General features: G+C 32.9%; 1 protein-coding gene across 1 annotated transcript; it reads right to left on the bottom strand.

Annotated features, from left to right (window-relative positions):
* Positions 1–577: 577 nt before the first annotated feature.
* On the bottom strand, positions 578–3223 carry LOC114278792 (NAC domain-containing protein 83). Its single transcript, XM_028220923.2, has 3 exons — positions 1861–3223; positions 1205–1452; positions 578–1114 (listed from the first exon to the last, which is right to left on the bottom strand). Exons 1-3 carry the CDS (start codon positions 2039–2041, stop codon positions 848–850), a joined length of 696 nt encoding a protein of 231 aa, XP_028076724.1. The 5' UTR covers positions 2042–3223; the 3' UTR covers positions 578–847.
* Positions 3224–24918: the final 21695 nt, after the last annotated feature.

Raw genomic sequence — 24918 nt, 5'->3', positions numbered from 1 at the left:
AATATTTTTTTTATTTTCCTCTATAAATCTCTATTAAAATTTAAAATCTAAATACAGAGAGAAGTTCGACTTTTGCCTAGTTTGAAAGAAAGGCCAAGAGAACCTCATACGGCGGAGATATATATACAAGATCATGTTTGTATTTTTATTCTACTGAAAAGGGTTTCTCTTTGAATAAAATTAAATAGATATGACGTATAGAAAATATTTTATTTGTTATCACCGATTAATAAAACTGATCAAATGATTGAAATGTTAACAACTTTATCTCCTATTTAACAAAAAATCCTCAGCTGATTCATTGCTCGATAATATCATATCAACAAAGTGTGAACAGTGTAACGTGATATCACCGTTCAATTCAATCGGATAGCACATTAGCAATATAGAATGCCATTATGCCTTCTCTTTTCTTTCTCTTTTTCATGTTCCTTTTCTTCTTTTTTTCCCATCATGTCCTTGTTTGTTCTTATTCCCTCAAAAATCAATTGCCTTTTGATAAAGCAAGAGCATTGCATGGTGAGCTCAACAATATATCTAAGTATGAACCAAAATGTATTAAGAAAACAAATTCAAATGCATTAAAGAGAAAGATAGATTACCACTGACTTTAAAATTTTCAGATTTTGAGTACAGAATAGTACCATTTGTTAACATCATTTGCTCTCCAAATTACTGACAACAGTTTATGCCGAGTTTTAATCTCTCTTTTCTTTTTCTTTTTTCAATACCTCTTACCATAGAGACATGGAACTGTAACCAAACATCAGATCTCTAACAGGGTTATTCTGATGGGAATTTTGGAAGCTCAATTTACTGATACAGACACTGCTAAAAGATATTGCAACTAAAGTTTTCTTCGAAAGGATGAGAAACTATGACAAGTACTACTTTCTTCATGACCGTCTGATTCATGATCAGAGACCTCTGTGACCCCACTCGAACCCGATGATGAGCAAGCAGGGATGAGATCCAAAACAGTCCTCTCTTTGGCCATGAAATTATAGAAAACAGGCACGGTTTCACAATTGCGCGATTGTGTGATTTCCTCTTCATTTTTGGTAACCCTTTTCTTCAAAAATATGCGGCAAAGAACCCAATTCTCCATAGAAGCCTGCCGGGAATTGAACAATGATTTAAATTTATAATAAAAGCATGTATGAAAACAACAAAGTTGAAGATAATTGAAAGAAATAAAGCTCACCTGGGTTGAGTCAACGAGACGATATTCGTGCATGATCCAATCGGTTCTTGAGCCATGTGGAGGCTTTCCTCTGTAAAAAACCAGAGTTTTCTTCATCCCCACAACTTGGTTGCTCTTAGAAGTTGAAATTTGCTTGTCTATCCCGGTCGCCTTCCAATACCCGGAACCAGTTGCTCTGTTGGACCGGTTCCCATTTGAGTACTTGGCTTCCCTTGTGCTAAAAAAGTATCTCTCTTGCGCCGAGTCACCTGAAAGACACAAAACATTTTTACTACCCTTTCGTTTTCAGAATCTGTTTTCTAAAAACAAATATTACTACGTTTCAGTACAAGCTCTCTTAAAAATTCAATTTCAATGCGATTGCCAGAAACATTTCAATGAATCTAGCAAACCAAGCAATCATTTTTTAGTTTCCTAGAGGAGCATTATAATTGTTACTAAAATTTTTCACTAAATGTAAGTCTCAATTGGCATTGTAGTCAGTAGTTAGAAAACTCATTTGTTTTGATCCGAACTCAATTTCAATGTTATCAGGCAACTTTCTAGACTTGTTAAAAAAAGTGGGAAAACAATTTTTGGGACATTGGAGCAAATTTAAAACAGTCTGGTTTTATTCTTTTGATCAAGAAAATCAAGAAAATGAAGCAAAAACTAACCTGGCAAGTCCCAAGGGTCAGATTTGCAAACATCCACCTCAGGGATGATTGAAGCTGGCAAAGGGCAAGAAAACACCTTGCGTTTTAAGTACTGAACAACTAGCTCTTCATCTGTGGGGTGGAATCTGAACCCAGGTGGCAATCTTAGCACACCATTCTTAACAAAGCTAAGCTTCTCCATCTACCTCAGAAAACAAAAAAAAAAAACAAATTTTTGTATCTGATTCAAACCCAATTGAGCTTTGATTCTTCTTGTACTTCTTAAGCAGAGCTCATAGAATTCATCAAAGTAGAGAATTTATAGGAGGGAGGAGAACAAGAACAAGAGGGAGTAAGAGAGTGGGAGAAGAGAGAGAAGGAAAAGCTGAGATGGGGTGGGTAATGAGAGAGGGAAAGTGAGGTTTCTTTATAGTAATTGGGGGGGGGGGGGAGTTGGGGGAAGGAGGTGGACGAAGAGGGGGGCTTTAGAATAAGGACGAACCATTTGCGTAAACAAGACTCAATCTCTCGCTCCATCTTCCTTTGACACATTTTATCAAACACTTTTAGGGGTATATGATTTGTTCCCTATGGAGAAGAGGTTAAAAATCTTTCACAAGTGGAGACGCAAACTAACACATCTAAAACTAAAAGTTTAGTTGTTAGTCTTCCATCTATCCGTATGGGAATAACCGTAGACTGTTAAAAAAAACATCATTCCTTGAACGTTTCCTCCCTCTCTCTAGTGCCACCCTATTTGCCAATAGAATTTCTGTATAAAATAATTTGTTTTACAATGATGTGTCAATGGTACTTTAAAATAACGAATTGCTTTTACGAGTTTGAGTTTTTATTTTTATTTTATTTTTGTTTGAAATGAATGGATGCTAATTTAATACATCATTTTATATATTTTTATTTATAATTTTTGGATTTGTATACTATTACTTTTTTAATAGTATATAGACAACTATTTTATTTATACAGGAATCAATCACAAATTTTACATATATTGTGTAATTTATAAAAATGTGAGATTCACCTTATTTGAGAAAATTGTGCTCCGTTATGTGATCGAATTCTATATTCTTACCATTTTTAATATCTTGACGTCTAATTATGCTTTTTGCTATGGTCCTATTAATTAATTGAAGAAGAGTATGGGAAGTAATTTTAAGATGGTGGAAGGGGTAGCTTGGTCTTGGTGTGAAGAAGTGGGTTTTTGTGGAGCATGGAATGGAATGGGCATTTCGGTCATTAAGACAGGACACAACTTCTTTCCCAGCAAAGTTGAGGGGAGCTCGTCGTAAGGGTGAAGTCACCTTTGGTCATCCTGAGTACAGCTGGAGCTCACCAAGTTTTTAATGTGGAGTACTAGTACCAACTATAAACAAAAAAAAAAACAGAAGAACAAAAAAATTTATTAAAAAAATAAAAAATAAAAAAATTAATATCCACTATGCAGGGAAACTTTATAAATATATGAATCAAGAGATAAGTTTCTGCTATCCCATGCAATTCAAGTTGCAAGTGAGGATGACATAAAGATGAGAGAAATAGTTTATGATATGATGTTAAATTAATGGGGGCACCTAACTCAAAATTAATTCTAAAGTATATTAATAAAATTTAAATCGTACAGAGAAATAATGTATAATAAGTCTCTAACAATAAAGATTCAGAGTATCGTTTGATTGTGTGCTCTATTATGTATTGTGATTTGTCTATTATTATTTTGTTTTTCAAACTGTAGAAATTCAGAGTCCTTTGTTATTAAACAAACAAACAATTAATATGCTATTTCAGGAAGGAAATTTTTTTTATTATAAACTAACAAATTATATATATATATATATTTTTTGTTTTTTGTTTTTTGTTTTTACCAACTCAGGTTAAGTAATAAGACTGAAACACAACTCAATTCAATGATATAATACATGGTAAATTTAATTTAATTAATTTGTAGAGCAATTTCACTTTACCTCCCTTAATTATAAACTAAAAATCGTGTCACTTAAGGATGAAAATACCCTTTCAACTATGAGGATAAATTATATTTTACCTCCTTCAACTGTTACTCAATATCAATTTACATCCCTTAACTTAAAATGATATTTTCATCATAAAGATTCAGATTGAAAGCAATTAATAAATGAAATAGATTAAGTATTACAATTTTTAATTTAAAGAAATAAAGTAATGATGTAAATTGATATTACTCAATATCAATTTACATCCCTTAACTTAAAATGATATTTACATCATAAAGATTCAGATTGAAAGCAATTAATAAATGAAATAGATTAAGTATTACAATTTTTAATTTAAAGAAATAAAGTAATGCAGGATAATAGTTGAGAAAGTAAAGTGTAATTTATCCATAATTTGTATAACATTACTAAAATTTGGCAAAAGATAGAATAATTACTCTTAAAACAGAGCGTACAAAAGTACAGATGAAATTGTGAAATACAGTTGGGAGGGAGGGAGGGAGGGAGGATGCTTGTGACAGAGGGACAGAGTGGTAGGCTAAATGCCTTTGCTACAGATGGCAAAAATGGTGTCAAACTCTTTGCAAGCAGGTTGGACCAAATTGGGCATGTATAGTTTTGCAAATCTTTCTATTTATTTTTGGTAGGTAAAAGCTATGTATATGTAGTGTAAGAGTTTAGTTAGGTGGTGGGGACACCTCTCTGATGGCCTATTCCCTATTGGGTTGGTGAGGTTTGGAATTTAAACATTTGAAGAGATATAGATAGAACCTGAAGAAATGAACCTCACTAGGTAGAAATTATCGTGTGACTTGGAATTTCAGTGTTGTGCTCATTTAGTTATTAATGATGACATGTTTAAATTACATACTTCCTTGAGTGAGTACATGATCACATGGTAACATCAGATAATTACTCTTCTTTATGTAGTTAGATATTCAACTCTTTTCATTTATGTATTATGTGTTTTCTTATGTATTTATTTAGAATTTTTTTTCCATTTATAAGGTTGGTTGAGTGTTTAATATATTTGTGTGACTTGTTTGAGTTTATTTTGTAAATGTTTTGTCTTGTTATTTTGATGATATGTGTCTTACCAATTTAATATAAGTCCTTTCCCCTATTATATATGTAATTTATACGAAGAATTTGTATCCAACACCATATGTTAGATAGTAGAAAATAAATAATAATGTATGAAATAATTCAAAATATTTTTAATTTTTATAATAATAATACATATTCTTTGGCCAATGACGTGTGTCGTTATATGTATTATTTTTAGACTAGCAAATTAACCAGCATTACTATACATATTAGATTCAATTTAAGTGTTCCTATAATAATAATAATAATGGCAAACAATTAACAAAAATAACATTGCCATAGTGTGTCAAAAAAAGAAGAAGATTACGTATTTTCCTTATTATTATTATATTTATAGAATCTACTCAAAATTACGTATTTATTATGACATCAAGATTATTTTACATAAGACAAGTACCACTTTTTTTTTTTTGGAAATAAATTCTGGATACTCCTCAGTTGTGAGGAATCAAAGCTGGTAAAGAGTAGATTTCGAAAATTAAAAAATATATATAATTCATTTCATTAATCCCTAAGATTCTATATTCTCCAATGAGTCATTGAATCGATGAACTAATAATACATGAAATACGAGGGAAAACAATGAAGCAACTTTATTTATTAAAGTCGTAACTTGTAGGATTCTTATTACTTACCCCAAAAAAATAAAATAAAATAACAATATATATATATAGAGAGAGAGAGAGAGAGAGAGAGAGGGGCATATATGGAGTTTTTAAAAAAAAACATTCTAAAAAAAAATAATTTAGAAAATTGACCGACTTTTTAAATTATTTAAGAAACTAACCTGCTTTTTAAAATCACATTTTGAAAATACAATTTTAAATTAAAAATTACAATTTCAACATGCAATTTTAACTTGAAATTATATGTTGAAAATGCAATATATCTTAGTGAAATTCATATCATCATAAAATTACATTTTCAATTAAAAATTATATTTTCAAAATGTCATTTCAAAAAATAAGTTAATTTTTTAAATAGTTTAAAAAATGTGTCAATAATTTTTTTTTTTTTAAAGAATATCAAAAAAAAAAAAAAAAAAAGGGCATATAAGTGGTATGTCACAATGTAGGGTGCACGCATAAAGATGCGTTTAACAAACTTGGGATCCTACAAACAAACCCACGGTTTCGTTTGGTGCCTACTTTATCAAGTTTGGATATTACAATTTATGAGACTTGAAAGACTTAGTCCCGTTTGGCATTGATTTTTGTTGGAGAAAAATGGTTAAATAAGAAATTGTTTCATAAATGTGTATATAACTCACATATTTAAGGTTTTTCAGTTTTATAAAATTGATTGGGCAGTTTTGCTAGTATTAGTTGCCAGCCTTGATGGCTAGAGGCTCCTCCCCTCTCTCCCATGGTGTATAAAAAGAGGCCCTATTCCTTGAAAAGAGATGTAGAATTTTTCCTTGACATCCATACACTGTCAGTCTACTTCTCCTATAATTTTCTTCTTGAGAGAGAGTGTTGCCGTTGTCCGTTCGCTAAGCTAATCAGAAGGTACTTCTGTTGTAGCTGGTAAAAAACCGTCGTATCCTGGGAAGTAGACGCCGGCGTACCTCCAGCACCCAACGGTGAGGCGGCGAATCTATTTTAAGGAGACTGTGGTATCACACAGGCTTCGATTTGCTTCCTTTAACCATTTTATATTTTATCTGTATTTTATTCAGCAAGTTATTTTTCTTGGGATTGAAGGTTTGTTTTGTTCATCTCATAATTTTGCGATATGCAATGTGAAATTATGTAATGTGAGTGGTTTTTCCCAACAAGCTTAAAATAGATTCGACGTTTATCATAGAATTAGATTAATAGACTCATAGGTGTGTGTAATAATTTTGCATGTAATTGGCCACTGGTAGTACTAGCGAGTTAATTGGTTTATTTGCATGTACACAGGGTTAAACTTTTGATTTTGCCATTTTGTGTATGCTACTGTTTGGTCTTCCCATGGCATGGAATAGGCCATTGTTATCAATAGGAAAGAAGAGTTCTATTGGTGCAACGTTAATTCACTGTATTTTCTAATTAATTTATTAATTTATGGTGTACCGGTTCATGCCTTGTATTTTTAGATTTACATGCTTCTAGTTTACAATATAAATTACATGTTCATTCGGGTTTAATTTTTAGTGTAGTTTACATTTCTAGCATGTTTATTAGATAGGAAATTTTCATGTAACTTGTATCTATTAATCTTTAATTTAGGTATGGAGTTGTAAAGTTTATAACTTGCCTATATTTAAATTCATGTTAATTTCTCTAGAATTATTTGCATGTTAATCATGTCATTTGCAATTCTTGCCTACTAATGTGATTTAAGTATTTAGGAGTTATAAAATGTTTGTAACTTGCTTCAATTAATTACATGTTTAGTATACCATAAGTTCATATGTAACCTTTACCAATTTAAAATATGGTTTAATTATATTTAATTTAGGTCTGTAACTTATATAGTTAATTACATGTTTATTATGTAATTAATTTTTTACAGTTTTTTTTAGGTTAAATTCTAGATGTGTAACTTAAGGGTTGGTTTTAATCTTTACTTACAGTTATTTATTAGTTTGTTTGCTAGTACCCTCCCATTCAATCACTACTTTGCCAAAAGCAAAGAAAAGCTGAAGGAGGTTTTGTTGTATTTTACTGCTAACTCTTTATTGCAGGAATGCCTATGAAAATGGGAAAAAAGATTAATTTGGACTAAATATTTGAAGCAATTGTTTGCTTGAGTGTTCATTTGTGGTTATTCACCAATATGTAAAGCACGTTTTATTTGCTTGTAATTATTGTAGCAATTTTGTTGTAATTGCTTGTACAGTTTGGAACTTGGTGTGTTTAACCTAGTTCATCCCTTGGAAAATTTAATTCTTAAAGTTGTTTCCAATGGACTATGAGTCAACATGCTCTTGAAAGTTTTGTCTAAGGTTAACTGGGTTTTAAGTGGGACCGGTGTGACCCCTCCAGTCTTCCTGAAAACTTTCTTGACCATATTCGATTCTAGGTTGCGTGGTGAGACTAGTTTTGAATTAAATTTCCAATTGTGGGATTTTCTAGTGTTAAGTTTGATTTCTGAAAATACAGAATAGTGAAAATTCTGCTGTAATTTTTCAGAAATGGCAACTGTCTCTGATGTTGCTACTGCTACTGCTAATGTTGGTGGGGATCCGAACCCCGGGGCGACTGGCTTGCCAACCCCTGCTGTGACCTCTGTGGTCAATCCTCCTGTTGTTACTTCGGCTGTTCCGGAAGGACCGCTCAATCATCACGAGCGCCCGGAGAAGTTCACGGGAGTGAATTTCAAGAGATGGCAGCAGAAGATGTTGTTTTATTTGACTACTTTAAGCCTTGCGAGGTTTCTGAGTGAAGATGTACCAGCCGTAGAGGAGAATGAGCAAGATAAACAAAAGCTCATGGCTCTGGACGCTTGGAAACAAGCAGACTTCTTATGTCGGAATTATATTCTGAACGGCTTGGCGGATCCGCTTTTCAACGTGTTCTATGCTAAGAAATCGGCTAAGGAGTTGTGGGATGCCTTGGACAAAAAGTACAAGACCGAGGATGCTGGGGTAAAGAAATTTATCGTCGGCCAGTTCCTGAACTTCAAGATGGTGGACTCTAAAACTGTCCTGAGTCAAGTCCAAGAGTTCCAATTGATTCTGCACGAGATACATGCAGAAGGGATGGTCCAAAGTGAGTTATTCCAGGCAGCTGCTTTGATTGAGAAGCTGCCTAACGGCTGGAAAGACTTCAAAAACTACTTGAATCACAAATGAAAGGAGATGACAGTCGAAGAGCACATTGTCAGGCTCCGGATTGAAGAGGACAACAGGAAGAAAGGAGGGAGTACCTCCACTGTCAAAGCCAACATGGTTGAGCATGGCGAGTCCTCGGGGCGAGGAAAAAACCACCGACAGGCAAAAGATCAAAGTTGGGGACTAGAGGAGGAATCTCCAAAAGGCCAGCCTACAAGCTAAAGGAGCCTACTTTTAGGTTCGATGGCAAATGCTTCAACTGTGGAAGTGACGGGCATCGGGCAGTTGATTGTTTGAAGAAGAAGCCCTACAGGAAAAACCCTCCCCAACACAAAAACCGGGCACATATGGCTGAAATTGAAGAATTGTCACACGATGTGGACAACATGCATCTGTCAGCTGTCGTGTTAGAAGTGAACATGGTGGGATCAAACCCGAGGGAGTGGTGGGTGGACACTGGGGCCACTCGCCATATTTGTGCAGAAAAGAGAATGTTCACAACTTTCGAACCAGTTTCAAACGGGGAGAAGTTGTTTATGGGAAACTCTGCAACCTCAGCTGTTGAGGGTAAAGGCAAGGTGATCTTGAAGATGACTTCAGGAAAAGAACTGACTTTGAACGATGTCCTTTTTGTGCCGGACATTCGTAAGAACCTTGTCTCGGGGTCTCTCCTAAGCAAGCATGGCTTCCGCATGGTGTTTGAATCAGACAAGGTCGTGTTGACCAAGGACGGGGTCTATGTGGGGAAGGGATATATGTCAGGTGGTATGTTTAAATTGAATGTAATGACACTTATCCCTAAGATTAATGAGAAAGCTTCTTCTTCTGCTTATATGCTTAAGTCCCCTAATTTATGGCATGGTAGATTGGGTCATGTAAATTTTGACTCTTTACGCAGATTAATCAAGTTAGATCACATACCATCTTTCAAGATTAATCCACAACACAAGTGTGAAACTTGTGTAGAAGCAAAATTGACAAGGTCTTCTTTTCATTCTATTGAAAGAAGCACCCAGCCTTTGGGTTTAGTGCATAGTGATGTGTGTGACTTGAAAATTGTACAATCACATGGTGGCAACAAGTACTTCATCACTTTTGTTGATGATTGCACTAAATACTGTTATGTGTATTTGCTTAAAAGCAAAGACGAGGCTATTGATAAATTTATTCTTTTTAAGAATGAAGTTGAGAATCAATTAAGCCGGAAAATCAAGGCATTGAGAAGTGATCGTGGTGGTGAGTATGAATCCCCGTTTGCCGAGACTTGTGCTCAATTTGGGATTATTCACCAAACCACAACGCCTTATTTGCCTCAGTCAAATGGTGTTGCTGAGCGGAAGAACAGGACACTAGAAGAGATGATGAATGCAATGTTGATAAGTTATGGGTTGCCACAGAACTTATGGGGGGAAGCAATTCTCTCCGCGAATTATATTCTTAATAGAATACCACGGAAGAAAGTGGACAAGACTCCATATGAGTTGTGGAAAGGTCACAAGCCTTCATATAAATACCTACGAATGTGGGGGTGTCTTGCAAAAGTGGCGATACCTACACCCTAGCGGGTTAGGATAGGTCCGAAAATCGTGGACTATATTTCCATTGGTTATGCACAAAATAGTAATGCATATAGATTTCTTGTGCACAAGTCTGATATTTCAGATATACACAAGAATACTATCATGGAATCTAGAAGTGCATCTTTCTTTGAAGATGTATTTCCGTGTCTTCCCCAAGACAGGGTTCCGAGTTCCATGAAAGAAATAGATGATCACAAAGACGATCACATAGATGATCACGTGGATGATCAAACAACTGATCAAATAACTGATCAAGTAGATGATCAAACTGATGAAGTAGATGAGCCAAGAAGGAGTAAAAGGGCTAGAACCACAAAGTCTTTTGGTCAAGACTTCTTGACTTATATGTTAGAGGGAGAACCTCGAACGTTCCGTGAAGCTGTGACTTCACCTGAAAATCCTTTATGGAAAGAAGCAATTAAGAGTGAGATTGACTCCATCTTACAGAACCATACTTTGGAGTTAGTTGATCTACTCCCAGGCAGTAAGGCCTTGGGGAGTAAGTGGATCTTTCGAAGAAATATGAAAGCGGATAGGTCAATTGACAAATATAAAGCTCGGCTAGTTATCAAAGGATACAGATAGCGAGAAGGCCTGGATTACTTTGATACGTATTCACCTGTGACAAGGATTACATCCATTCGCATGGTGATTGCAATAGCAACTTTACGTGGTTTAGAAATACATCAGATAGATGTAAAGACTGCTTTCTTAAATGGGGATTTAGATGAAGAAATCTACATGGAGCAACCCGAGGGGTTTTCAGCTCCAGGAAAAAGTAAGAAAGTCTGTAAGCTTGTCAAGTCATTGTATGGTTTGAAGCAAGCTCCCAAACAATGGCATGAGAAGTTTGACAATGCTATGTTGTCAAATGGGTTTCGAATCAATGAGTGTGATAAGTGCGTATATGTTAAAGACACTGACAAAGGTTATGTCATTTTGTGCCTATACGTTGATGACATACTCATTGTTGGTAGCAATGATGAAATGATTAAAGCTACCAAAAGATTGTTAAACTCTAAGTTTGACATGAAGGATATGGGCCTTGCAGATGTCATTCTGGGTGTTAAGATCACCAGAACATCTGGTGGTATTGTACTTTCTCAAGCTCATTATGTTAATAAGATACATGAGAAATTTGAAAAGTCAGATACAAGTATGTTTAGGACACCGGTAGACTTAAGTCTATATTTGACCAAGAATAATGGTGAGAGTGTCTCTCAACTAGAATATTCTCGGGCCATTGGGAGTTTGATGTATCTGATGAGTTGTACAAGGCCGGATATCGCCTACGCTGTTAGTAGGCTGAGTAGATACACGAGTAATCCTAATGCTACTCATTGGAAGGGCATTATGCAGGTGTTGGGGTATACCCGTTACACCCTGGATTATGGGCTGCATTATACCAGATACGCAGTGGTACTAGAAGGGTATAGTGACGCAAATTGGATATCTGATGTAAAAGATTCCAAATCCACTAGTGGTTATGTGTTTACCCTCGGAAGGGGTAGCCGTGTCTTGGAAATCTGCCAAACAAACGTGTATCTCGAGATCAACGATGGAATCTGAGTTTATTACTTTAGATAAAACAACTGAAGAAGCTGAATGGCTTTGCCAGTTTGTTGAGGATATTCCGCGTTGGCCGAAACCTGTGCCAGCTATCAATATTCATTGTGATAGCCAATCAGCGATTGGTCGGGCACAGAGTAATATGTATAATGGAAAGTCTAGACATATCCGTCGTAGACATAATTCCATACGATAACTACTCTCAAATGGAGTTGTCTCTTTAGACTATGTCAAGTCTAAGGACAACATTGCGGATCCGCTAACCAAAGGGTTAACTCGAGAGTTAATAGAAAAGTCGTCAAGATGAATGGGGTTAAGGCCTTTAGTAAAGGTTACCGGAATGGAAAACCCAACCTAGTTGACTGGAGATCCCAAGATTTAGGTTCAAAGGGACAACCTAACTTCGTGTAACGGGTGAGTCACTGAAGAGGTAAATCCTCTTGCACATTCCTTTATACATGTAACAATCCTCACACTGATTACCGATAAATTACTAATTAACTATCGATTACTGCTAAACTGAGACTGATTATGATTGGTAATCGAACTGATTGAAATACTGAACTGACTGACTGAAATCTGGAACTGAATTAATTAAGTATATCTGTTTAATTGTATTTCTATCTGTTGATTGTTTGATTATCTGTTCATGCCTTTGTGTTTAAATTGCGAATTGAAGGCCTTATCGACGGCCGAATCTGAAATTGATTGACGATTTGTGTTCATTAGAATTTATATGATTTTATGGTGTATTTATCTAAAATGTGATTTTGTATGATTAAATTGGATTAAAATGAGTTAAATTGCAATAGTTGGCTTAATTACCAATTTGCCATCCTAGAGGGCCACTTGGTAGGCACTTGTGAAACTTGGTCATATACATTGCATATCTTTTCTTCAGCCATTTGTTGTCTACAACCGACCTCATAGGGAGAGAGTGAGAGAATTGACTTGATCTTGAAGGAATTGTCAGAGAATTGTCAAATTGAGCTCCTAGACCTTGGATACAAGACCTAAGGTAGTGTTATTACCCTCTTGTTTGTGAGTTGAACTTGTTCTTACATGATTCATGTCAAATTTAGTGGATTAAGTCATGAAATAGTTTCACATGTTGAACTATAGCTTAATTCATGCATGCATGTTTGGATTGTTGAGTTTTGAGTTGTTTTCATGGCAAAATGTTACATGCATGCTCATAATATGTTAAGTCCATGATTTCATCTTGTTTTGAAAAGAATTGGCTCATTGGAGCATGTTTTGGAAGCTTAGAAGCTAGCTAAACTCATGCATGTCATGCTTGGATTATGCTCTTGAAATTTGGTTTGAAAATGAGTTTAATTGATCTTCCTTTGGGCTTTGATTTTACAAATTGAGCTTTAAATCATGTTAAACTATGAGTTTTGAAGTGTTTTCCAGAAAATGAGCCCATGAGGATCGAATTTGGTGTTTGAAACTTGATTTTGAGCTTGAAGTTCGAATCTGGGAATTCCAGATTTTGAACTCACGCTCGAGCGGGGTGACTGGTGCTCGAGTGTGGAAATCGTGCTCCCAGCATTTTGTTCTGTTTTTAAGCCAGCTTGAACGGGGTAATTTACGCTCGAGCGGGACCTTGTGTCTTACGCTCGAGCGGGTGTCGAGCGCCTAATCGAGCGTGGATTTCACCTATCCAGCACTTTTGACTGTTTTGCAGTACGCTCGAGCGGTTGAGTATACGCTCGAACGGAAACCTTTGTCTGCATATCCGCTCGAGCGGAGTAACCTGCGCTCGAGCGTGATCCCTGTTTTCTGAAAATTCTAAAAACGCTTTTAAAGTGCATCTTTGTATCCTCATCTCATCCTAGGCATTATTAGGCCTAGTTTAAGGCATCTTAATGAGGATATAGATGTAGAACACACCGAGACAAATTAGGGATTAAGTTTTTATCTTTCCCAACTGTGCAGCTTAGTGTGTGTTCAATCTGTAAACTGTGTAGAGTTGGCGACTAGGGACGCGCTCTAGCTTTACTGTAGTCCAGAACTCTGTGAGTAACAATTGTGTAAAGATATGTTCAAAATGATTATCTTCTGAACAATTGAACTGTACTGCTTTCTGAATTGATACTGTTAATTGAATGAATGTATGTCCTATATTCTGAACTGTATTGTGGCATCCTTAGCAACTACTGTTTACTGTTACTGTTACAGAGATCTCTGTCGGTTCCCTTGTTGGAACCACTACTGTTTACTGATTGATGGCCATCATTGACTGTTCGGTCTTTCAAGACCTACTGTTTACTGTACTGTTATGCTAATGGATGTACCATATATGACTGTATTGACTGAACGACTGATATACTGATTTAATGAACTGTTTTCATTACTGTAAGGACATTCATTCTTAACCTTTTTACGCATTACGTTATTCACTAGGCTTTAGCTCACTGCTCATATATATATGTAGGTGTCCAGGCACCAAACCGCGGCTAGAAGCGTTGGGGTTAAGCTCCAGTTTTGTCAAGCCAACCTATGTGCCTCACTGCGAGGTTCCGTGCCTGCCAAGCCTTGGCTTAGGGGTGTTTTAGTTCCCCCTCCTGTCTCTATAACTGTTCTGTTTACTGTACTGTACTGTTTAATAGGGATTAAGTCCCTATTCTGATTGACAGTATACATTGTACATACTGTTTTGTCTGACTGTATATATTTGAATGAAAGTCTTTTTGCATACAGACTGTCACAGCTCATTGGACATTGTTTATTTACTGTATTGGCTTCTGCCAGGCCCCTATACTCTGTTTTATTGTATTACTGTTAAGCAGGCCTTCGGTAATCTCGGATTACTGGCCGGTTATGGTGCTAAACCCATAGGGGCGGGTTTGGACCGTGACAATACAGTGATGCCCTGTGGGGGTGGAAGGTTAAGCTAATGCTTTTAATGACCTTAGTGATGTGGTATAATGAAATACCGTATCTAGGTCACCTATGTGAGTGCGAAGTGGGGCCGCTTCTTTAAGAATTGCCAAGGCCGAATTCTTTAAAAACACTCACAGAACCAGGCTAGTGTTCCAGGGCCATACCGGACATACTAGTGAGAACAAGAACAATGGTTGGACTAACTGCTGTGTGAGGTCTATTGTCTCGGTTTACATAAACGGCAGAACAGTTTAAGACATCACGTTCACTGGTCAGCCAGTAAATCCGATAGGCTTTCACTACGAAAGGTTCAAGGCCAACAGCTACCTTTTTTGATGCAGGGTTAGTCTATGTGCTCTCTCTCTTTCCGAGTCTTTGTTGATAAACGTTGAGCGTTTGTTGTATTCGGTCAATTTTTATTCATGTAGGGGATTGTTGGAGAAAAATGGTTGAATAAGAAATTACCTCATAAATGTGTATATAACTCACACATTTACTGGCATTAGTTGTCAGCCTTGATGGCTAGAGGCTCCTTCCCTCCCCCCAATGGTGTATAAAAGGAGGCCCTATTCCTTGAAAAGAGATATAGAATTTTTCCTTGACATCCATACACTGTCAGTCTACTTCTCCTATAATTTTCTTCCTGAGAGAGAGTATTGCCGTTGTCCGTTCGCTAAACTAATCAGAAGGTACTTCTGTTGTAACTGGTAAAAAACCGTCGTATCCTGGGAAGTAGACGCCGGCATACCTCCAGCACCCAACGGTGAGGCGGCGAATCTATTTTAAGGAGACTGTGGTATCACACAGGCTTCGGTTTGCTTCCTTTAACAATTTTATATTTTATCTGTATTTTATTCAGCATGTTAATTTTCCTGGGATTGAAGGTTTGTTTTGTTCATCTCATAATTTTGCGATATGTAATGTGAAATTATGTAATGTGAGAAGTTTTTCTCAACAATTTTGAGTTGAGATTTTTTTAATTTAGGATTAAAAAGTTTATTTGGTTTATTTTTTTAATTTTTTTAATTTTTATGAGAGAAAAAATGAAATGATTATAATTTAAATGTGACATTTTAGAGTGTTTTGGAAAAATAGTTAAAAGTTAATTTTTTGAATTTTTTTTTTTTTGAGAGAAAGTAGATTAAAAATTGAAAAATAGTTTTTAACTCACTTTTTAAAATATCCATTTATCCTATTGACTTATTTAAACTATTTTATTTTTTGTGTTTTTTTTAATCTAATTAAATTAGCCAAACGAAGGCTTGGTATATGATGTGTGTAACTGAAACTGAGAGGGAAGATTGAAATGGTTAAAGTGGAGATTATGAGCGAAAGAGAGTGAAGAGAGATTGTTAAAAGGGTTTGGTTGATATAATTTATTTTAAATTGAAAGTTGATAATCTATTAAGCTATCGTTTAGCAACTTGAGTTGGGTTGGGTTTAGGATTAGGATTACTTTAATCATAAAAAGATAAAATAGGTTTTTTAATCTAATAAGATAAAATGTCACATTTAACTCATAAGCATTATATTCTTTTTCTCACAAAAAGTTTAAAAAGTTAAAAAACCATTTTCAAACGAAACTTTTTAACCCAAGCTAAAATAATTAAAAAGTCAACTTACTTCCTAAACGAACTCTCATTTGGGAACATGCTAATTTAGTAACTTTTTGGCTATTTGACTAAAATATGAGCTAAAAAAAATTAGTATGTTTGGGATGACTTTTTGACTTTTTACGAAAAGATGTGCAAAAAGTAAAGAGAAAAGAGAATTTTGACTTTTTAATATGGGTTGTTAGTTTTTTGACTAATTTAGTAACTTTTTAACTTTTTAACTAAAAGGGAGAATTCCTAAAAAAATTAAACACCACTCTCTTTATTTTTTCAATATCAACTCTTTTGAACTTATTTAAGAGATTTTTCTCACATAAACTATAAGCAGAAGATATAACAAATACCTTGACATAATTTCAATTTTATAGAAGTTATAAACATGTCCAATAAATTGTAAGAAATGATTCAAGATCCTCTTTGCAAATATCTATTCGCGTCTGCATCTCAAAATACTCGCCATCACGATAATTGAATTATTAAAAATGTCAAAATATAAATATTTTTAAGACAAAAAAAGAAAATTTGAAAGTCAGAAAATCACATATGGAAAAAACAGGCACTGAGAGGGAAGAGGGGGGTCCTTGAAATTGACAATGAGCTGGAGATTCTTGAGAGAGTAGGAGGGGAGAGGGGTCCTTGGCATTGGGGCATCTCTTTCCCAATTATTAATAAATCTTATCTTCCTCTATTGGTTGGAGAAAAATAGAAACAGTTGCTTTGTTTTTTTGTTTTTTGTTTTGGGAGAGGAGGATAGGGGCAGTTTTGTCGTAGGGGTATCCCATTGTTTTGGGTCCTACTATTGCCTCCTAAACGACGGCCACTCACGTCGGATTCAACCCTAACGGACAAATTACCCATGGCCCCATTCAAGATTTCCTCATATCAAATCTTCTCTCTATCTCCCTATTTATTATATTATGATTTTATTTATGTATTTATTTAATATTAAAAAAAAAAAAACAAATTAGAAGAATGTATATATATACACACACACACACTAAGGACTGCCTTTTTCCGTCCACAATCTACACTGAAAAGAGTTTTACAGGCCCGTTAACCTTACCATGGGTTTATTTCGATAAAAAAAAAAAGTTAATTCAATAATAATATATTAATAATTTCTCCATTTTTCTCTGTTTTTATATCATTTGTTTAAAAAAAATGAACAATAAATCTATATTCAGAATAGAACCTCTCATGGGTCCTATGGGCATGAAAGGCACCCTCTAGTCTAGATGTAAATCAATTTGATCAATATTGAGAAAAAATTTATCACCAAACTAAACTTTTCAATTTTATTATTTAAGATTAGATTTTTTTCAGTTTTTCAATTTTAGTGTAAGTGAGACTTGCATGAATTTCCAAGTAGTTTTATAAAAATATGTAAAATTTGACATGAAAAATAAAAAATAAATGAAGAACATGGCAGAGGCTACATTAAAAATGCCTCCCCCCCTACCACTGATAACTTATTTTTCTAATAATGGGTTTGTTGCGAAGTGAGTTAGTTTTTTAACTTTTTGACTATTTTAATCTGGGGTTAAAAAGTCTCGTTTGGAAAGAATTTTTTTGATTTTTTTGACTTTTTGTGAGAAAAAGAATATAATGATTATTGGATGTGATATTTTGTCTTATTGAGCTAAAAAGTCTATTTTAACTTTTTGTGATTAAAATAGCTCCAAACCCAACCTAACCCATCTTTTCAAATAGAGGAAATGTTTAAAAATTTAAATGTAATATTTCGATCAGTATAAGTGTAAATAGTTTTAGAATCAAAACAATTTTATGTTAATGAAATCAACTAAAAATATTAAAATTTAAATCAAGATCAAACGATCAGTTTAATTCGATTGATTTTTCGTACTACTCTAATATACATAAGAATCTCCTCACTCCTCGAGAAAAAGACCAGTATACCCTTTTTATGGACAGCATCTTTTTTATTTATTTATTTATTTTTGATAAGAAAGTATAATATATAAATATAAAGCTAATGAAAAGTACAAGAATGTACAACATTCTAGGGTAAACAACCCCTCTAGCATCATCAAATATTGTAGGACAATCTTCACTGTATTTAAAAAGATTTAATTCTGTTGTGTACAAAACAACAACAAGAATAAAAGAAATAGAGAAAAGGAGAGAATATGTTTGATCACAAAAATCAAACTCGAAATAAAAATAAATAAATAAAAAAAAAACAGATTTTATTTTGTTACAAAAACAAAATTAAAATCTGAATAAATAAACAAATAAAAACAACATTGAAAGTAATTAAATAACTTACTTGATTTAATTTCTTCGAATTATTTTTCTGATCAAGTCCAGTGTTTAACACTGTGTCCTTAAGACAGATTCGTCCTCTCCACGGTGCTTTCAGAATTCGGACGTCTATCTCCCAGGATGAAATGATCTACCACAAACAATAGCAGCACTACTAATTGTTTGCCTTACGAACACACTAAGTGTTTACACTCTTTCTTTCGGAAATAAAATGCAGCAAGATGAAGAATAGAATTAACAGAGGTGAAATACGAAATTTCTGAATGGAAAACATCAAATGAGGGTGGTCCTATTTATAGATGTGAAGGTGGCTCTTGGATTTGAATTGAACAGGTATGTGGCTCTTGGTTTTGAATTGAACAGGTATGATACCTGTTGGGTTTTGAATTCAAACAGATTTGAATAAATTCAAACAGATAGTAAAACGGGAAGGGCCCTGTTTGGGTGTGCACTAATTCCAAAACAGTTTATTTCTGTTTGAAACCGGGAAGGGCCCTGTTTGGATGAACAAAAAATCCAAACCAATTTAATTTGAATTATGGATTTTATTTTAATAAAAAATAAAATTAAATTCAAATGTTTTTGGCCCAAAAAGATTAGAAGCCCAACCCAACCACACACCCGCCCGACCGGACGGTGGCGGCGGCACGCGCGTGTGGTGGTTTTTTGAGTCCAATGGGTCTAGCCCATTTTGCCCATAACCTCTCCCTCTAAAACACTTGGGTACCCCTTGGGGCACACCCCAAGTATCTCACCCTAAGCCTTATAAACCCTTTCAAAACTTCCCACCAAATCAATGTGGGACAAGCCAATTTACAACCTTAAGGAATTTCCACCAAAACTCCATTTCCATGGAGCACACTTTGGCTTCAATTTCCATTCACTCGGTAATGGTTTTGAGCAATCAAATATACCACGTGAATCACAACGCGGCATAGAACGCGTTACCACTTTGACCCGAGTAAATCGATACTCGGGGCCCACCTAAAAATAGACCTAACTTAGGAAAAATTAACCATTTCCAACAAATATTTGTACTCAAATATAAGGAGAAAATTGGTAAATAAAAAATCCTTCCGTAAGGCTGTTTCCTTTCCTTGATTCATAGGGATATTTGCAGTAACATTTGCTTCTCTATATGTATGATTTGGATATTTGCTGCACTATTTCTAGGTTGGTACCCTATGAAAATGAATGTTTTGGTTGTTGTTAGCAAATTATGTGCCATTTAAACCCAACTGATTTTGTTGTCTATCTGTATATTCATATTTTTTTTTCTTCCTTATTTAAGATTTTGTTGCCATTTGGCAATTGATTTTTTAGTTAATTTTTTGATTTGATTGATTTTTTGATTTTTTTAACTTTTGTAATAGAAGAAATGAAATGATTAAAATTTAAATGTGATATTTTACCTTATTAATTTATTCAACCTATTATTTTTTGTATATTTTTAGCCGAAAAATTCTAGCCAAACCACCCCCTTTGTTAGTGTCTTTGAGTCCTAAATTCACACCCAACAAATCAACAATAATTAGGAGGTTGTATCGTACTACACCCACATTAGTAAATAACGTCAAAATTAAGAAACCAATAATAATAATAAATCACAATTTAGGATATCCTTTGTGACTAGGATTTAAGTCACCCATGTTCATTAGTTGCCATGAAATGAAAACCTAAAAAAAATAGATCCTATCCTAGTCACCTATGTTAATAGTTGCAATGAAAGGACAAAAAACCAAAACAATTGGAGACAAGAATTCTGTGTTCTAAATACCTCCAATTCCTTTTTAAATGTATTTTTAATTATTAAATTATGTGATAATTTTAAGAGGATGAACTTTCTTTCAAGTTTAAATTTGAATTTGAAATATTTGTTTGAGCGGTGGGACTAGTACAAATCTCATTTCAATGATCAAAACTGTTAATTTATAAAACTCTCTATGTATATTATTTATGAAAAAAATTAATTCAATCTAATAATCATTTCATCTTTTTTTTTCCGTGGATAATATATACGAAAAACCTTATAAAATAAAAGATTCAGTTCATCTAAACAAGATCCATGATGGGTATGAACTTAAGAAAAGACCAACCCATTTTTAAATATGTTAATCTTTGAGATATGATTCAATATTATGAATGTAGTGGGACAAATATATTGGAAAATGAAAACAATTTAAGAAATTGTATATAAAATAAAATACAGAATAATGTGATAAAATTTTAATTTTATAAATTTAAAATAAAAGACTTATCAAAATAAGTTATATTTTTAAAAATAATATCGTCTTATTATTCTAATCTTAAATTATGTAATAGTATCATTTTTAATGGAGAATGCTATGTTTTTTGGAACCTAAAAATTGGTGTTTTGTCAGTTGATAAAACCCATGTATTACAAAGAACAACAATGGACCAAAATCCTTAAAATAAAATTTGCCACGTTAATTCACGTCTGCAAGCCCCCAACTTCACAACATTTTAGTAGATCAACCTCACATAGGGGCTTGAATTAAAAAAAAAAAAAAAAAAAAAATTCACTTATATTGTGTTTGATTTGAGAATTTGAGCAGGGATTTAGAAAGAAAAATAGAAAAAATAAGTGAAATATAAATAAAATATACATACATTTCATCTAATTTTGTATATTTTTTTCCTTTTCCTTTCAATTTTTTTTTTTCAAATCTCCTAATTAAACACAATGTTGGAGGAACTACTGTCATTACATAAATTAATAGAAGTAGAGTAGTTGAGAGGACAAAATTGTAAATATAATACAATATTTCAATTGATTGGATCCCATGTCGTAGGTGCACCCCCCCCCCCCCCCAAAAAAAAAAAGAAATGAAGAAAACATTCTCTCCTACAAGTAATTAAAAAATTAATTAATTAATTTTAAAAAAATAACAAAACAGCAACTCTCAATGTCAGAATTGTGAACATGTTGAAATAAGAGGGGTATAAGTGGAATAATAAAATTTGAAGTGGAGGTAACGTGGGACGGTTGAGATTTATAGTTAAAATGAGAGCCTCAAACATTGACAATTTGAAGAAATCTTGATTCCGTATGGGGAAGGCTAACTCCTTTTTCACAATTTTATTAAATTCAAAGGACTCTTTTGAAAATAATATTAAAAAATTATTTATATATTTATAAAATTAAGCTTCTCTTTCCGTTGATGATCTAGTAAAAAAATTAATTAATTAACATTTATAATTATATGGCCGAATCATATTTATTTATTTATTTTAAATGAAATATTTATGGATAAATTACACTAACAGTTCCTATAGTTTGAGTCACTGACTTTTCAATTGTAACACATTTGACTTTAAATTTTGAATCTTATTCCAAATAAGAACAATTGAAGATATCATTACTTAATTTCAAGGGCAAAATTACCTATTTGATAAAATATAAACTAATTTGATAAAAATAAATGTCAAAAAAATATTTTTGAATTTTTAAAAATTATTTTTACACACTAAAGATAAAATTATGTAAAATTAATATATCTTTTAGACATTTATTTATTTATTTATTTTACTAAATTAATTTTTATTATGTGTTTGAATAATGATCACGTAATGTGTGGTTGTTTTTATTTTCATTAAATTAGTTTCTATTTTTTCAAAAGTCAAATATGACGTCAGCTTTGATATTATTATTAAATCAATCCATTAAATCAAAAAATTTAAAACTAAAAATATTTCATATATTTAATATATCGATTACACATTAAAATTCTAACAACCACTCATTACATAATCATCATCCAAATATACAATAAAAATTAATTTGGTAAAATAAATAAATAAATAAATGTTTAAAAGATTTATCAATTTGCATAATTTTATCTTTTGTGGGTATAAATAATTTTTAAAATATTTTTTTGACATTTATTTTTATCTAATTATTTTATATTTTATCAAATTAATAATTTTGTCCTTAAAATTAAGTAATAATATTTTTAATAAACAAGATTTAAAATTTAAGGTCAAATGTGTCACAATTGAAAAGTTAAGGACTAAAGTGACATGAGCCCCAAACTATAAGGACTATTAGTATAATTCGCCCAATATTTATTCTCGAAATTATACTTGACAATAACAACAATTAACTTGATTTTTTTTACATAAATATTTTATTAATTTTTTTTTAAAAGATGAATAATTCAGATGACATTAATAATAAAAAAGACTTGTCAAATTCAAATAACACATCTCCAATATAAAAAACAGCTTTAAAAAATAGAAAACATAGAAAAAAGGAGGTAGAGATCCCCACAAGCAAATACTATCATGGCCTCCCTCCCACTTGTGCAGAGCATGGAAAGAAAAGTTGTGTTCCGTAAGCCGAATTGCGGCTGAGAATTTTCTCTTATTTTTCTTCTGTCATTATTATTTATTATTATTATTTTGGGTTTTTGTTTTTTACTTTTTGTTTTGGGCAAATTACATATACACCCCTCCAGGTTTGGTTAAATTACAGATACCCCCTGAGGTTTCGGAAATTACATCCCGCCCCCTGAGGTTTGTATTTTCATAACAATTTACCCCCTGAGGTTTATATTTCATAACAAATTACCCCCTAATTTCTTATGCAAATATAGCATTCAGGGGGGAATTCGTAATTTTTCAAACCTCAGGGAGATATCTGTAATTTTGTCAAACCTGGAGGGGTGTATATGTAATTTGCCCTTTTGTTTTTGGGGGAGTCAAAGGAGTTTGCGTGTGGGGGTTGAAGAGGGTTTCAAGGAGAAATAGAGAAACGTCAAAGGCTTCAATTATTGTGTTTTTTAGTAAAATATGTTTTTCAGTGAAACTTGTCTTTCTCTCACCAATTGTCAATTGTTATAGAGACTTCCGTACATACATAATATTCACAATTTTTATTTTCATCCCAATCACTCCAAATATGAAATCCACATATATATATATATATATATATATATATAAATGGACCTTATACATATATTAAGGGTTGGTTTGGGATATCCTAAAAAAGTGTATTTTTTGACTTATTGGTGGTTGGGTTGGGTTTGATGTGATGTGTTAGAGAGGTGATGTGATTTAAATAAGATGATGTGACTTAAATAAGATAGTGACTTTTTGACTTTTTGACTTATTTAGTACATGCCAAACTAGTCCAGAGTCAAAATCAAATTAAAGATCATAAAATCTCAAAATAAAAGGTCGCAAACATTTTTGTCCTCTCACCCCCTCTTCTTCCACCTTCCAATTCTCTCTCTCTCTCGTCTCTTTAGTTTTGGTTTTTGACCTGAGAAAGATTATGGGACAAGTTAAGAAGTTAGTATAAAGTTAATTTTTAGTTTTTAATTTATTTTGAATTATATTATTTTTTATATATAAAAAGATAAAAAGGTTAAAAAAAAAAAAGTTAAAAAGTCCACTTTTAATTAATTTTTCAAATCACTCCTATAATACACTATTTTATAATTTAAAAATAAAATTATATAATTTTATATTTTTTGAGTCATAATTAAAATAAAAAATTATAACCAAATAAGTTATGAATCATAACTAAAATAATGTTATAATTAAAGAAAAAAATTAGTCATAACTAACGAATAAAATAATATGACAAACTATACATATAGTACATCTCTTTCGTGGGGCGTGCATAATAGAATTTCCCTTTTGAGTTTTTTTTTTTTTTTTTTTACCAGAGCGTCTCAAATTAGACAAAAACTTTGGCAGCTACCATATTCACCAACTTAGTCAAAACTAACCATTTCTCTCCATACCTCTCTCATTCCATCCCTCCCAGCAAAACAGATAATTTTTTACAAACATACCATTTTTGCATAACTAAACACAAAAATTGGTGTGTTCAAGACAACTGACTTCGTCTCGAACACACTAATTTCTGTGTTTGGTTCTACTAAAATGACATCTAACTATTAGAGTACTATTGTTATAATCCTACTATTCATTGTCAAATTATAACAATAACAATATTATTATAGCATTTGTTATTAGAGATGCTCTAACATTTTTTCTCATTAGCAAATGTTAATGAGTGTCTTAGGATACTGTCTAATATCAAGAATTGGGTAAAAAATATTTTGAAAATAAGGCCTCATTTTAGAAATTGACTATTTTAGTTGACTGTTTAACTATTTTAGTTTGGCTAAAAAAAATTATGTTTGGCTCCGTTTGAAAAGTTAAAATTTGGGCTTTTTTGGCTAAATTAGTCACAAAAAAATAAAATAAACTTTTTAGCCTAATAAGACAAAACATCATATCCAACTCATAATCAT

The sequence above is a fragment of the Camellia sinensis genome, chromosome 10 (assembly GCF_055761805.1).
Source record: "Camellia sinensis isolate YWXY chromosome 10, ASM5576180v1, whole genome shotgun sequence".
NCBI classification, from domain to species: Eukaryota; Viridiplantae; Streptophyta; class Magnoliopsida; order Ericales; family Theaceae; genus Camellia; species Camellia sinensis.
This window is presented reverse-complemented; position numbering and strand designations above follow the sequence as displayed.